The 15,723-nt window shown below is 37.7% G+C and overlaps 1 protein-coding gene and 1 long non-coding RNA gene across 2 annotated transcripts in view; both read left to right on the top strand.

Annotated features, from left to right (window-relative positions):
* The window catches only part of LOC111262334 (uncharacterized), a 14,800-nt gene extending 4,095 nt beyond the window's left edge, over positions 1 to 10,705 (top strand). Inside the window, exons 2-5 of the mRNA XM_022836484.2 lie at positions 5,643 to 5,797; positions 6,233 to 6,359; positions 6,730 to 6,846; positions 10,209 to 10,705. Of these exons, the coding sequence (XP_022692219.2) occupies positions 5,643 to 5,797; positions 6,233 to 6,359; positions 6,730 to 6,846; positions 10,209 to 10,393 (584 nt within the window). The 3' untranslated portion in view covers positions 10,394 to 10,705. The remainder of the gene's footprint in view (positions 1 to 5,642; positions 5,798 to 6,232; positions 6,360 to 6,729; positions 6,847 to 10,208) is intronic.
* A 487-nt stretch (positions 10,706 to 11,192) lies between these two features.
* Positions 11,193 to 15,072, top strand: LOC147753214 (uncharacterized). Its single transcript, XR_015311891.1, has 2 exons — positions 11,193 to 11,307; positions 11,517 to 15,072. It is a non-coding gene; the product is annotated as an uncharacterized LOC147753214 (long non-coding RNA).
* The last annotated feature ends 651 nt before the right edge of the window (positions 15,073 to 15,723 follow it).

Below are 15,723 nucleotides of genomic sequence, written 5' to 3'. Positions count from 1 at the left end.
TACTACTACGAAGCTGCTGGTAATAACAATGCGTATTTTAGACAACAGTGGATAACTAATTTTAATAATAAGCTCACGATACGGAATTAGTCATAAAGCCAACAATTGGAAGAATTCGAGCATATTTCTCCCTTTAGGACATTTTGACGGGCTGATATTTAATGCAGTTTGGGCTATTACATATTTAGTGTCACTGTTCACGTTCTAGTAAATGGGTGTGTGTGTCTGGACGTATGGCGAGAACGTTTTTGTCCATGAACTTGCAAATTTAGCGGAAGCCATTGTAGCGTGATGTGTGTGAATCATGGTGAAAAGAGCAACAATATTTATTTCGAAAATTTTTCGAGGTAGAGGTTGTATACACATTGCAAGAGTTGGGAATTAAACTCTCTTGACGTTAGCGAATTTGTTAAATGAGACGCGACCTTCGTGCCTTTACTCGCTCTGAGAGGCGATACGACCATTTGAATATATATGATTGGCATCGTGAAATGCTGCTGACGATGCTGTTGCACAAGCAATTTATGTTCTCACACTCTTCCTGATCTGAGAACAGTTTGTCAGTATGAGCTATTTGGAAATCTTCTAATCTTGAAACGAGCAAGGAAAAAAGAAGCTCTCAACGTTCACAAACATAATTCTTGTGAATGAACGTGTCTGTTAATGAACGAAATGAAATTAAATAAAGTTAAATTAGCATTATAGCATAAGTGGTTATGTAATTACGGTTCGAGACATATATCTATATATATGTTGATACATATATAGATATATGTCAACAAAAGAGTTCACCGAATAGTAGGGCATGTCTAATAAAAATAGATAGATATCTATTGCTATTCTGGCCTTAGTTTAGCTTTGAAGGAACCAACTCTTGACGTTACTTACGTTATTTACCTTGAGTAAACCATTTCGCTATGTGACTTCCACTAATCTAATTCATATATACGCATGTCCCGTTTGACGTATTGCAGTCCAGGTATTCAAACCGCTATATACGGTGCAGATACTTGCGCGTTGTTCGTTCCATAAGATTTTTGAAAATGCCGCGAGTGAAGTCCTTTGGCGTTAATGAGTTTATGCGTTAATGCAGTTAATGAGCACGATGACTAGGAATTTATGTAAAGGAAAGGAACAAAGCTATTCCTTGAGAATGTATGTTTTGTAGGGTAAAATAGGGATATTTACTTCTTCTCACATCCGACGTAAGTTCATTTGCCAGAGTCGACATTCAACAATACGCCAAAGTAGCCTTGACAGAGGATCTCAAATAGTCCTTAGGCTGGCCTCAGATATTAGGCATTAGGTTTCTAATTTGAACAGTTGAAACGTGTCAGATGACGCTTCACCTTTCGAACGATAGGAAGCTGACTCCACATAAAGCTGGACGCTAAACATCTAAATTATTAAATATTTTTTTTATGCAGGATTACATGACATTAAGAGCTTTTGTGCGTCGGGTAGATTATGTATGTATGTATGTATGGGAAGGGAATAAAGAAGCTCCACAAGAGAGCCTGTTAATTTATTAAAAGCTGGCGTATGCTGTGTATGTATGATGCTGGTAGCTGCCGAATAGGTCGAGCCATCGGTACCACACAGGGCCGATATTCGTTCTCTCACCTTTATCACGAAATATCATCCAAAGCCTTGCTTCATACAAATACTCCAACATGGCTGTTGTTATTGACTTGTGCGCAAATCAAAAAACCATATGCATACTGCAATACATGTCTACATTAACCTCTTACGGTATGAGAGTTGTTGGTACCAGCACAATAACACCTAGAAAGCATCATAGATGCACTGTTTTGCAACGCGTGAGAAGTATTATAGGCCATATTAACAATAATATGGAGTTTAGCTTGAAAAATAAACGGGTATTACTGTCACTATCAACGGATCAGAACAATCTAGTTGCTATTCTATCTGTTCTTCCGAGTTCTTGGAAAATTAGAAAAATGATTATGCGGCAATAATTAGGTAGCATTCCTCTTAAGTGATTTTTATTCCGAAATCAGGGAATATTGGCGTGATTTTGCCTGTAAATATTTACATAACGTAGGCTCTAGGATGTCTTGAAGACGAGGAAGTTTACGTAAATGATTGACGTGTAACGTTTTGTTACGTAGCTTGTGTTTTTAGAGTATACTGCGTTGTTTTCAATGCGTTTTTCATAATTCTATAATATATATAAAAGTAAACATAGTGGAACGTATTCCTTTAAAAAAGTTCAGTTAAGTGTATTAGGTATCTGTGTAATAGATAATTATGTATAAAAATATCATCATTTCATTTTTATGTTTATAACTTTTCTTTGTATATATAACTTTTTTTATATAACTGTTTATGCATATATAAAATTAACATTCTAAAAGTTGTCCGTCTTCGTGATGTCAGCGTGGCAGCCTGTCTACCTACGAAACATGAAATTACGTGAAAATTTTAAGTGGGATATAGGCACACTTTATCTCGTGCTGTGGGCCTGCCGTCTGAAGCGATGACCAACGGCAGTCTCTGACACGAACCTCGAAACATTCGTTTTAATTAGCTGCACTGATTTATGCAAAGTTTACTGATACGTTTTATGTCCAATGAGTTATGAAGGCGCTTGCCAGACTCCTTTCCACTACAAACGACACTTTTTCAAAGAATGGCGACGGTGCTCTATTGATTATTAGGTACATCAAAGACCCTTATCGACGTTTTTAAAGCTGTCAGGGCTTAGGGTTAGTGGACGGCTGTAATGGGACAGAACATACACGATCTGATTGAACATTAGCCATATTAAGTTCGTAAATCGTTAATGCGTCCAGTTCGGTAACAGGCAGCCCAATCGATCACTGAAACTGCGAATTAATGATTCGCAGAAAAAAAGTAGGCTGAATAAGCAATGGAGGGAACGCAGTTCAGCACCCATCTTTAGAACACCTAAGTACTTGCTGGGACTAGTTTGAACGCGCCCGCCAACGTGGCTGGGTTCGTTAGCCGTGTTACGTCTGTCTTTGTAGAGGCCGTGACCTTATCTGTCGATAAACATACATTGAACGAAAACTGGTGATTAAGCAGACCTTCCAAAGCTTGGCGTGACTATTATATACCAAAAGCGTTGAGCCACATGCATGGTTAAAGGTGACACAGATTAGAAAATGTTGAAGATGATTTTTTATGAAATGTCCTTATAGTTATAGAAAGGTCAAAGAAATCAAAGAAGAAGCGAACAGCTCGTAGATAACCATATAACAAGCAGCTGCTCCAGCGATCTTTATCATAGACGCAATGTTCCGACGATAGTGAGGTAAGTCTAATGATTAGAAAGGAGTTATTCAAAGCAAAGGGAGCAAATGATTACTAGATCAACATATAGAGATAGTTACTAAATGCTCTAGTATAGACCGATCTATGTTCTGTGGTAGTTCAATTACCGGTGCTTGCTTTCGTATCTCTATTCTTTACTCATTGGGGCTACGAAAGACGAATGGGCGCACCTTCGTAGCACTGGAATGAGTCTAAAGAGGTTATAGGATCTGAAGTTGTGAGACGTTCCAGACGTCCGAGGGTTAACGAAGAAAAATTTTTCTAAATTTTAAATCCGTTTCTGATACCTATCTCGATTTATTTTATGCAATTAGACGCATCCTACTTGTACCCTATGAAGAAGTTCTAACTTCCTGTACACATGTCGAATATTGGCGTGTTTGAGCGCATCCTCTTTGCCACAGATATGAATGCCAATAGAAAGAATTATCTTCCTACTTCCAACGAACAGAATAGAGCCGACTGAGTAAAAGTTACTTTCGGTGAAGATCATTACGCTATGAACAAATTGCAGCGGAACTGATCTTCAACCGATCGTCAGGGATAGAATAAGGCAGATTGCAAAACATTTATTCCTTTTAGCGATTTTGGCAACTACCTCTCTCAAAGTGACCGGTAGAAAAAAAATTATACGTCACATACACAGTTCTAGCTTTGTGTCCTTGTTTTTTCCACTTGTCACAAAATCAGATTTCAATGAAAGCGTCTCATCGTTACTTTACTTCCGTGAGGTAGACTTCAAGACGATCTATAAACGGTGGTAAATTATTGAAACTGTGTGTACATCTGCAGGTATGTGGACCAGCCTGCTTTCAGCTTTATCCTGCCGTTTCTACAGTTTGCATGAAATAGACGCTTCAAACAATCTAATTTTAGTCAGTTAACACACAAAGCAGTGCTCCGATTTTTTGCCCTCAATTGGTTATGCGACTATCGACAGACATGTTGGAAATACACCATATCTGTTGTGTTTTCTTTTCTACAAAGCAAAATACTTGATTCATATTTTGATGTGACTGTATAGCCATTGCTCCTTTTATTGTGCGAAGATCAGACACATAAAGCTATCACTTTCTTGAGTGACAAAATAATGGCTCAGGCTTCAGCGATGCGTTGCCAAGAATTGTATCTGTCGCATCCCCTTACCACTCAACCATCAATGCTTAATATATAGATGAGGGTAAGAATTGAGCTCTTGCCATGCCGTCGTACCGCGACGCCATTAATTGCTACGGCTCTCAATAATGAAATATAACCAAAGGTTGGCTTCGGTAAAGAAGTTCTAACTTTTCAATTGATGAATAACTTGGTGACGCGCAAAACATTCGTTTTGAACGAACATTTTGAATGACTGAGTCTTAAATACTTCGGCATGCAAATGGATAATTTATCCTAGGTAGTTTAATACTTTTTCAGAAAAAAACATAAAAGTTACATAACACAATAGATGATAAAGGAGATTTGTTTACATAGGCCAGAAGATGGCCAAATCGAACGAAAATTTCGTTGTGTACCAGATAGCTTTGGCTATGATTTATTATGATTATGAGGTTAGGCCGAACATGAAAGATAAAAACAAAAGAAAAAGATGGCGTTTAGCTTTGAGTACTCGCTCCCGTCAATGGTACTTCTAATTGAATTAAGAATTAGTATTAGAGCATTAGCAACGAATCTATTCTATCAAAAATATTCTCTCTGCTACCCGAACTATACAGAAATCAATATGCGATAAGGTCACTTTAGGGCTTTATTTAGCAAAATGTTTAGAATTTATATTTTTTATGCACCTAACCGTACCCGCTTGTACCACACTTATGCTAGACAATAGGCTTATACTTTTCATTTGCTTGCCTTGCAAGTGCTGCGTTTCGAAATTCTGAGCCGCGTTTTTTGCGCAGAACCAATGTTATTAATCATGAAAGAGACATTTGCCGGAGTGCGAAGTTGCTCGTGAGAACTTTCAGTGCCCAATGAGTCACTCGATAGTTTCTGGTTACAACTTCATGATGAAACGTCATAATGTGTTCTCAATCCAAATGTTCTACCCTAGCTGGAATCTTAATGAATCTCCCACTGTGGGTTCTGGGGTAAATACCGTCAATATTCAAAGGTACATTTATGAAGCCACAGAAAGCTGATCCAGTCTTTAGGTACAGTCCTCTTTATCAATACCGCCGTGTGCTACTCCCAAATTGCAATTATAATCAATATTGTGATTGATGATAACGACGATGGTGACCATGGAAGCGAGGAACAATGCCTGGAAGACAATAAATATCCCGTTTGATATGTTTTTTCTTTTGGGCATTATTTCGAATTTCTAGTGTCCGCTATTATACTGCTCATATCATTTGGTACGGCTGAGTGGGAGTATCTTTTGCTGGACCGAGAGGGTCTCCTTAATATGTCAGCCGGGGCAGCTTTGCCGGAGAACGTATTGGCCGTTACCGCTGCAAACTGGTCTGATCACGTCGTACAGGTAACTCTTGGTCTTCTCTGGTTTGCCTAATCGTTCTTTTTTGTTGGCTAGTTGACAAACGTGCTACTATAAACGGCTGTCCGCCATAGCACAGGAATCTAACTATAATTGCATATCCAGTTTACAAGACACGACCGCAAACCAAACCTATATGTTATACCAATTCTTCATAAATGTCAATCAATTCCTATCTAATAATTCCATCAAGTGTCACGCTACGTTGCCAATCGTCTATTTATCCTACCTGTGGATAAGGCTGCTCACGAACACGCTTTTTATTACTAGCCTATTTTAAGTTTCCAACGAACAAACAAACACAAACACGCTCGAAGCGTGCAGTCAAATACGCAGGATTCATTGATATAAGGTGACAGTCTTACATCCACGTCGCGAAAACATACAAGCTAAAAATGAGCGTTGATTTCATCCTCGTAGGTGGAGGTAAAAATTGTTGAGAAAGCTGAACCAGAGAATCCAAACTCGGAGACGAGGCAGAAAAATAAGACAACCTACCTTGTCAACCTACAGGCCGGCATTTATCAAGCGTGTGCCATTCTGCCCGGTAAGGTTAAAAAGATTCGATTTGTAAAATAGTAGAATGATGAGTTACGGCATCATTCGATAACTGAATAGATTTTAGCAGATGACGTTAAGCTGCTCTATAATAGGAATGATCATAACAGGAACAAAGCTAAAAAATTTTCATTGAAAATACAGGGACGCATCAAAATTCGGGGGTCCGGCTGACATCGACGCAGGCATGTCAAGTTAGGAAAAGAACAATTTTGCGGACCGAACTTTCGAAGGAAATTTAAATTAGAAGGTTTAAAGAAGTTTTTTAATATACCCATTTCTTCTTAGTCGAGGCGCTTTATACTGCCATTCTTTATTGCAGATCGTTTTTAAATTAATACTCATTTATTCATTTTCAGATGAAGACCGTCTCTATGCGGAGCGGATAGAAGCGTTCCCTTCTTGTGTCTCCTACCTAGCTCTTTCTGAAGACCTTAATCGCAAACAGCTTCTTGATGTCCATCCGTGGCTGGAAAGTAAGAAAGTTCTCAAAAACAAATACACGCGTGTTGTCCTGCAAAAAAAATACGGACATTCATAGTATTGGTAAAAAAATATACGGATGCCAGGAATCCACGTTTTGTTTTTACCTTTCCGCAGGTCATTTTTCTTTTACAGATACAGAAGACATGGCTTACAAGGATTTTAAAGATTTTTTTGATAACGTTGAACAAATATTGGGGTACTGATTGGTACACTAAAATAATTTGATCATACGAACATGCTTTTTCTTTAAATTTACAAAATGCTTTTTTATTAATATCCTTACTATTTTACTATTAGAGCGAGAAACTGTAGTTATCAAATTCGTGCTTTGTATATGACCGCCATAAGAATATATGGGGCCTTTAAATTCAGTTAATACAATTTTAGAGGGGACTAGAATTAAATAAATAAAAAATATTCTTGTAATTACTAGCCGATTGACAATCCAATATAATGAGACTGAGACGCGGTAAGTTCGTGCCATAAAATCACCATTTTGCAATTGTTGCAGTCTTCCTATCCTTTAGCAAGTACAGCGTCTATATAAGCGTATACATAAAGGTTGCAATTCGAGCAAACGTGGTTAATCGTAGCGGCGTGCATTCATTCGCTATTTTACGTAAACAAAAGCCCCTTCTTTCCAGAACAAAGCGACAAAGTAATTATCGCAAAAAACTATACGTCTTTTTTGAAATTTGAGCAAATATTGGCCAATATACAATCTTTTCGCGCCGAATCAGCCCCCCAGCAAAATTTGTTTTGTTCCAAATTGGTATTTTCGTAAGATCCGAGGAAGATTTCAAGTAAAGAAATCAATAGTCTATCAAAAATTGCTCAAAAAATTATTTTTGATTCACCCGAATTCTCAATACAAGAATTAACGGCTTTTTTGGGGAGGAGAATATCAGTTGGCAGTTGGGTTATCTAGGTAAGCTCGAAGAATTAGTTTTTTAAGATTCCTTGCGCCTTTTACACTTGTCGTCGTCGTCGTCGTCGTCGTCGTTTCGAGTCCTTTTAATTTGAGACTTTTAGCCTGCTATTAGCTGAAAACCTAATTCAGCATTGTATGCGACGTATTTAAGCGTATGTAGTTACTATTAAAAAGTTACATATGGATTAAAGAAACGATATTGTTAAATACTGAGTAATTCAAGTAATGAATAGAAGCTTTAATCGCCGCTCATGGCACTTATATTGAACAAATATGATCGCCAGAAACAGCACTTCAAGCACACGCAAAAAAAATTGTTAAAAGATTTGTCTTTATTTAGATTAAGCTTCCGAAACAGAGCATCAGAAAGAGTATCAGTTTTGCATCTACTATTACAGCTAGGCCCTACATCTGAATAGTAAGTTAATTAGCCACGTTAGACTATCATCGTGATAATGGCTAGGCGCGGCCGAACTGATTCCATCACAGCTAATTATATATATCATTGCACGAGTTTGCACGGGTTTCCAAAACCCAGATAAGTGGTTTTCGTCTATATTGCAGAGTGACCCTTATAGTTGTAGGACCGTTGTCCATCTGGACAGTTATGGAGTCCACAGATGAATGAAAAAAAAACTAAAAAGGTAAGTCGCAAAATTTTAGTTCTATGACGTATGGGTGCTTTCTTCCATTCTCCCATCCAGGACTGTCTATAACGTTAATTTTTAGATGATGATTAGCTATTGTTGTGAACGGCCATTTGTTCAAGGAACAACTTTACCTAAAAGGCAATTTCTGCTCAAAAACAGCCTTTGAGCTTACTCTAGTCCTTGATGTCTAATTAGTACTTCAGCATCCAAGGACACTCCTCTGGAAATACTATGTGACCTCGTTGGACAACAGCAACAATTGCACACAGAAGTGCGCCATCTAGTTAAAACAAACGAAACCAGCCTTGGCATAAAATACAGCTACATATATAATATCAGACAGTTTAGGATTTTTTAGGCACACAGACCTAGACGGAGGTCGAATAATGTCACACACGCACGGATCCAAATAAGATGTTCATGTCTGGCCATACGCCCGACAAGCCCCGTGCGTAGCTTCGTCGATAACCTTATAGCTATTTTTACACAGACATTAAACTACATTGAGTGGTGCATATACTACAGATTTATAAATTATGATAAACGGCAAGTATGCTAGTGTATTTTAAAAAGTTGTTCTACAAGGTACAGGTGAGGGTAGCTGGTTAATAAAAGTAACTTTTATAAGCAGTCTTCTACGCCAATAAATTATTTTACATTTGTTGATTCACGTACATCTGACGTATTTAACGCCTCTTCTGGAGCCTCCAAATGTCGAAAGAAGCAATTCTTATTCAATATTACTTATAGGCTTCAATAAAAGACATTGTTTCTATTGGTACTGAAAAGTATCAGCCCAATGTCCACTCGACCATTCTAGGTGCGTCCTCTTATGGCACTCGAGCTACGAAATCATAATTTTTATTACGTTTTAGGGTACCCTTTTTGGTTTTCACATCTAGTTCAATTTTCCCCCTTGTCCCCGTATTAAAATACATAAAGGGGGTGATGATTCTCCGTTGTGCGCTGGTAATACAGTGGTGACGAAAATAACCTGGAATACTAAGACACTGTTTTTAGGACTTGCCAATAATCCTGGTATCTTATAGTTATCATCAATAATTTTTATTTTAGTACACTAAAACACCGATTTTCTGTCCGATCCATAACGAATCTTAGTCAAAATGATATCTCGATGATCTGATTACTTTCGTTATATGTAGTGGGTAAACAAATCAGTGAAATTAGCTCATTAGCTTAACATCAAAGGCTTGTCTTCGTTAGAAGATCTAGCCTCTATGTTTCCAGTACCTGTTAGGCATAATTCCATCAGACACACGGCTGGCTGACTCCCAACACGAAATGAAGTCTGTCTATGTTTGGGTTCGAATCTTGACCACAATGTGTCCCTAAGAATAGCAGGTAAACATATTACCGACTAAGCTATCTAAACTCACAGGATCTAACCTAGATGAACTTATCTGGGGTTTCTCCAGTAAAACTTGAAAAGGCATGGTAATCATGCGTCGCGCAGGCACAGTATAAAATGTGTGGTGCAACCTACGTCCCGAAACGTCCCGAAAGTTCCCGAAATATTTGTAAACATCAAAATGAGTTTTCCAAACCCTAATTTTTTTTGTACGGAATACTACTCACCAAAATGATCAAAACGCATCTTTCTTATCAAGACTGTTATGTTACAAAAAAAAAAGACTTATTCCCTTCTATTCTCGTCTTTTACCAATTTGCATCCTTTTTTCTGGCATTTTTATTTTCATCTAAATTTACAAGTTGGTGGTCTTTTCAATCATTCGCTTACTTTGTATTTTAGAAATGCGCAACCTGGCTATTTCCTGTTCGTTGGTAACGCTTATCCTCGTGGCATCGACAATCCTTTTGGGAGCCTTCGGCCTCCTCTTTAAGCAGCTTTCAGCGCTTATGGTTACTGGAGTACTCTTTCTTATGGCTGGGATATTTGGCATCTTTACGTACTATTTTATGATTTTCAGAAGGTAAGTTTCTTTTTTGTTGAATATTAAAGGACGATACGTTAATCTATCGTTTCCTTCCTTGAATTTTTTTCATGTCCATGCAAGTTGATACTGCTTATTACAGAAGGTGATTCAGCATTTATTTTATGTGTAATTTTACTACACAGAGCGTGTCACACCTCTACTTGATCTGCTTATCGGCACGACCGATATCGTGCCACGCAAACTGCAATGGATATGACAAGCGCTCCAGATTAGTTGACTGACAAGTGTGATACCAACCCAAAACATCTATACTTTTTGCGCCGATACATTTTTCTCAACCCTTAAAGGGGCTTGTGATTCTCTCATCTGCAACGAAACACATAAACTTATGCAGTTCCTGTATCAAAGTGACATATATGTATATCAATCAGATGTTATGGCGGATACTAAAATCTATTTTGTTCAACTGCATCTTATAGTTGTTACCTGGTACAGTTAAAACCAAGCACAAACTTTCAATTTCATTTACTTATCTACACTTCTGCTTCGTGCATACATCTTTGCCACATATAGCAGACAGTGTATGCGACAAGCAAACAGACGACAAGCAGCTTTACAAAAACTAGTTATGTTCTGAGTATCATCCTGTTACAATACTGTATATGCGGAGTTAGACCCCGGAATAAAGTGACGTTTCAGGTGCAGCCTTTGTGAAAACTCGATTATTACTCATCTTTGTCAATTATATATCAATTACAGGACGCACATCCAGGGTGCGCATACTGGCACACCGTACGATCGATTCCTATTGCCCTCAACAGTGACTGAGTGTTCTTTGCTGTCGCGGTTTCGCCACTACGAGGGTGGCTGGGCAGCTCAGCTTGCCTCTGTGGGCATTCTTCTCTGCTTCGTCAGTGCCGCGATGTGGTTGTTATTGGCCAGATGCCTTATTAGGTGTGTGTTTGTGTATATATGCATATATTAATGATGGCATGTGCATTCTAATTAACGTCAACGCTATACCGCAGCACCGTATAAATGATCCTATACCGCCTTATCCGGGGCAATGTATTATACTCTATAACACCGCATTGTATGGAATTGACTTTCTAAAAGATAAATAATATACCCTGTTATTCACAAATAACTGTTTACTGCTATAGACTTTGGTAGGGGTGGATCGAGGCGCAGCGGTGCACGTGGCCGGCCCGCCAGCTAATCCGCTTGCTACATGCCGCTAGAATGGCGCTCAATGCTCATCATCAGCACCATCATCGAGGAGCTCGGGTATTGCCGATGCCAATCACCGTCGACGCCATTTCCGGAAGTCAACTTCGGACAATCCTAGAACAAACTTCCAACAACAGCCACACCGATATGATCAGCAGCCTCGCGTGACGCTCATGGCGTTTCTGCCAAGCCATATTTGACCACGCCGTTCCACTACAAGGCCTTTGAGACTGATGAGAGTGAGGGCTGAGAGAAGCGTTCAGTCACCGAATTCAAGGAGATACGTGTTACGAGGCTAGTTCAGCAGGTCTCGCAAATGTATATAATAATAATAGTTATTATTATTATTATTATCCTTATCGTTATTACAATTCAATTACCTGTTGTACTAAATAACCATATAGGTGAAAATTATAATACGCACACCATCAAACCTGATGCGATCCCTACTGTCGGTATGCATCTACGTACATTTTCAATAGATGATTAGAAAAAAGTTTAACTAATATTGGCTTATTAGGCCATTGAGACCTTTCGGCAAAAGCTTAATGCTAGAGGGCCCACCCTAACGATACATCACCGCAAGCCTCAACGGTTGCGCTTTTGCATCCCGATTTTAAGAAAAAGTAGGTGTAAAAAGTATTCCCCCCGCTGTTTTAAGATGTTTGTAAAAAAATTGTAGAAATTGTAAAAAAAACAGATGTCCTTCTGTTTTCTGAACGAGAAACTTCTGCTTTACGTAGTTCAGTCAGTGCTTCATGGGAGCACCTCCTCTTATTTCCCACACAACATGAACCAAAGTTAGGCTGATTTTTCGAAATGTTGTACTTCCAAAAAAAAAACCCGCACATTAACACAGAGTCCACCATTTTCTATCTACAAACAGAGTGACATATATGTGTAATGCGATAAGTGTGCAATGTAGAGGTTGCATCAAATAATACAGTTTAATAAAGATAGCTCATGTACATGTAATATTGATAATTGCCTGACACAGACTATATGTGAAAATGTCATATATCTGTGTTTAATTCAGCAGAAAGCGTCAGTCCTGTATCAGCTTTAAAAATCTGTATTAGCTGGGCAACTCAACAATTAAGCTTTAACCCATCAACTATTACGTCAAATAATAAAGACAAACTAGACTTTAGGCTTTGTTATATAGTTAATTAAAAATAGAATGATGATGGATTTTAAGCGTGAAAACACACATGCATCTAACTGATCCGTTGTTGAATTGTCCGTTGCATCTCGTATCGTATTAATTATGTCGCAACGAGTGATAATATGTGACTGTGTTAGGTACCCATAAGCTACTTCATAGATCTCACTCCATTGAGGTAGTTAGCTGGGGAATACGCGTGTGCAAGTAAAAGGCATCGTTGAGATCCTGTGCATTATATCGCGTATAGTTCCAAACAGGAATCACGAATAGGGTAAGAAACGTCTGAAAGGTTTCATTTGTTCTCTTTCGTATGACTAACACTGCCGGCAATAGGTATACAGTATATTGTGCTATCGAAAGCAGATGAGGGTAAAGCACATCAAAGCCTTCAAGGCGAAAGGCAGCAGGAAATTATTTTTCTGTGTTTTCGGCACGCAACAAAGTTTTCTGTTAATTGCGAAGTCCGAATTAGATTTTTCGTGTTGTATAAATTGTTCGCAGGTTTTGTAACTGTTCGATACCTGTGTATATTCTAAAGGTCTAACAAAATATATCGAATATGTATACTGTATGTAACAAAAAACCTAAAAATAGGTTGAATTATTATACGTTTTGTTTCTATTTTCATGTAAACAGTATTTGAATTGTAGAAGAATCTATATAGAATGTATAACCTTCCCGTGTACCGCACATAGTCAAGGCAATGCTAATAATGGCGAATTATCAATTCACAAACTAAATTAACGGCTTAAATTTTGCGGTATCGTATCGTAGACTTTATCTTGAAAGTACCTCCACAAGGAGAAGTTTCTTGGTGTTCGGTCTAGAATTGGTAGGAAATGCTGTGGGACCTTTTTTGTTTAAGCTATCTATTTGGAAGATTTCCATTAAAAAATGCTTTTATATCATAATGATGGCGTGAAGGTGTTCCGCAGTGTTGAAGTGAAAATTCGTCATTTTCATTAGAGTCCTCCCGAATCTGCACTAAAGTAGATTACTGCAGGTAAATGGCACCAGTAACTGGCTGGTCATAAACGAAAGGTCCAATCAAATTGTATACATTATTTTAAGACACTTTATTAGAATCAACGCTGGATAGGTTACCGCTATTATAATGAACTGTACGACGATACGTCCTTCATTTCCAAATTTATTGAAACTGGGCATGTACATGAACCATGACGTGACTCGAGCGTGGATTCATTCGCATGTACGTGTAAAATTTTCTAATGAAAAACCTTTTGTCGTAAGTAGACTGGACATTTCAAATGTCCACAGATGGAACGGTACTACTTTGCAATATTCGCTATGACCTATGACCTTTTAAAACCTAATAATGTACCAAGTTTTATTCAACATTCGAGTTGTAAGTGTGACGTCTTTGTATTCCGCATGCTCGGTGGCAAACACCGCATTTTGTTTATTTTTTATTATTTATCTCCTACTGAGGACAACAGGCTGCCAAAACAATCCGCAATGTGGGCATGACGCAGATTCTTTAGCTGATAGTACTACTCAGACATTGCTAACTACGTTCAACCATTAGGCAAATTTTGATTCAAAAAATGCGCGCCATTAGACTTTGACAAGAACTTTTATTTTTGAATGAATTTTGTCACCTAGCTATAGAATCTTTACAACACATACAACAAATGTCCTTGTGTAGTTTTTTTTTTTATCAAAATATCGGTGTTGAACAACGGCAAATGAACTCTTTTCATTTGACATATCCATCTTGGGTAGACCAAGCTTGGCCAATGGCAATGGCCTTGTGCAACCAGCAAAGGGTTGCGCCGCTTAATCATCGGGAAAAAGTTACAACAACAATCGATAACGGAAAATTGCCACCACTTTACAAACAACTTAATAGTACGTTATACTAATATTGTTGATAAATTAACTTCAGTTCAATAGGAGAACAATATTGATGTTATAGATTAAGTTCTAATTATTAAGGAATATGCTGGAAAATTCTAAATCTGTTAATGTTATTCAATTTGTCTGTACATAAAAGGAGGCACAATAAAAGTTGACACACGGTTCTATCCTAGTAGGCAGACATAGACAAAAACAGTTAATTGTAATAAAAAGCAGTATACAACCTTTACATGCGCAACTTTTTAGCAAGTTGTCTTCTTACACACAAAAATTAACGTTTTTACTGTCCTTTTAAAAGCACGCTACTTCTGCCTATAGTGATCATAAGGCGATTAGAATACAACTAATGTTCCATGCTGAAGTAATTCGAAGATGCCGTGGAACAATATACACGTATGAACTGTTGATGGTGTCAATAAAAGCCTTGTTAGAAAATCATTACTTAACATTGAGCATTTTACTTCGAGTATTTCTACTGCTTGTTGAATAATGGCCACTGATTACCTGCCTTTGAAGAGGTTGAAGTGACGGCTTTGTCTATTCGTAAGTATAGAGACCAAAACGATGTGAGCGTGTGCAATGATAGAGGTTTGGGTGAAAATTTTTCTATATTTCCTTTTTTTTTGACGTCCTCCACAATCCTACAAAAATCTTAACGAAAATTACTGTATGAATATTATTAAAAAAAAAAGTGCTTAAAACAGAAGTGAGCGTAAACGAGCATAGGGCTAAACTCAGCCTAAAATGCGGCTCCAGTATGCTAATAGGTGGTAAAGGTCAAAGACAACTAACAAATTATAGTATATTGTATGTTTTTCATATATTATAAAAATCGATTTCGCCTATTTCGGCCAAGGTAAACTCAAGTTCCCTTTACATAAAACCTCCTCTAAATAATTACTTCTCCATTATTTAAGTAAACATTAGTGATTCATTATTATTATTATTATATGCGATTGTAACAAAAGTAATGTAAAGAATACAATTTTCATTAGAATTCCCCTAACAAATTCTTAACCACCTCAATTACCTTTCCCATCTCTCAGCAAACTTGCCTAGTTGTTTTTACCAGAACTTTTTAAAATTTTGTCGTCGAA

This window comes from Varroa jacobsoni, unplaced genomic scaffold (genome assembly GCF_002532875.2).
Source record: "Varroa jacobsoni isolate VJ856 unplaced genomic scaffold, vjacob_1.0 scaffold_652, whole genome shotgun sequence".
Taxonomy (NCBI): Eukaryota; Metazoa; Arthropoda; class Arachnida; order Mesostigmata; family Varroidae; genus Varroa; species Varroa jacobsoni.
The sequence above is the reverse complement of the archived record's forward strand: the minus strand, read 5'-3'. Positions and strand labels throughout refer to the sequence as shown.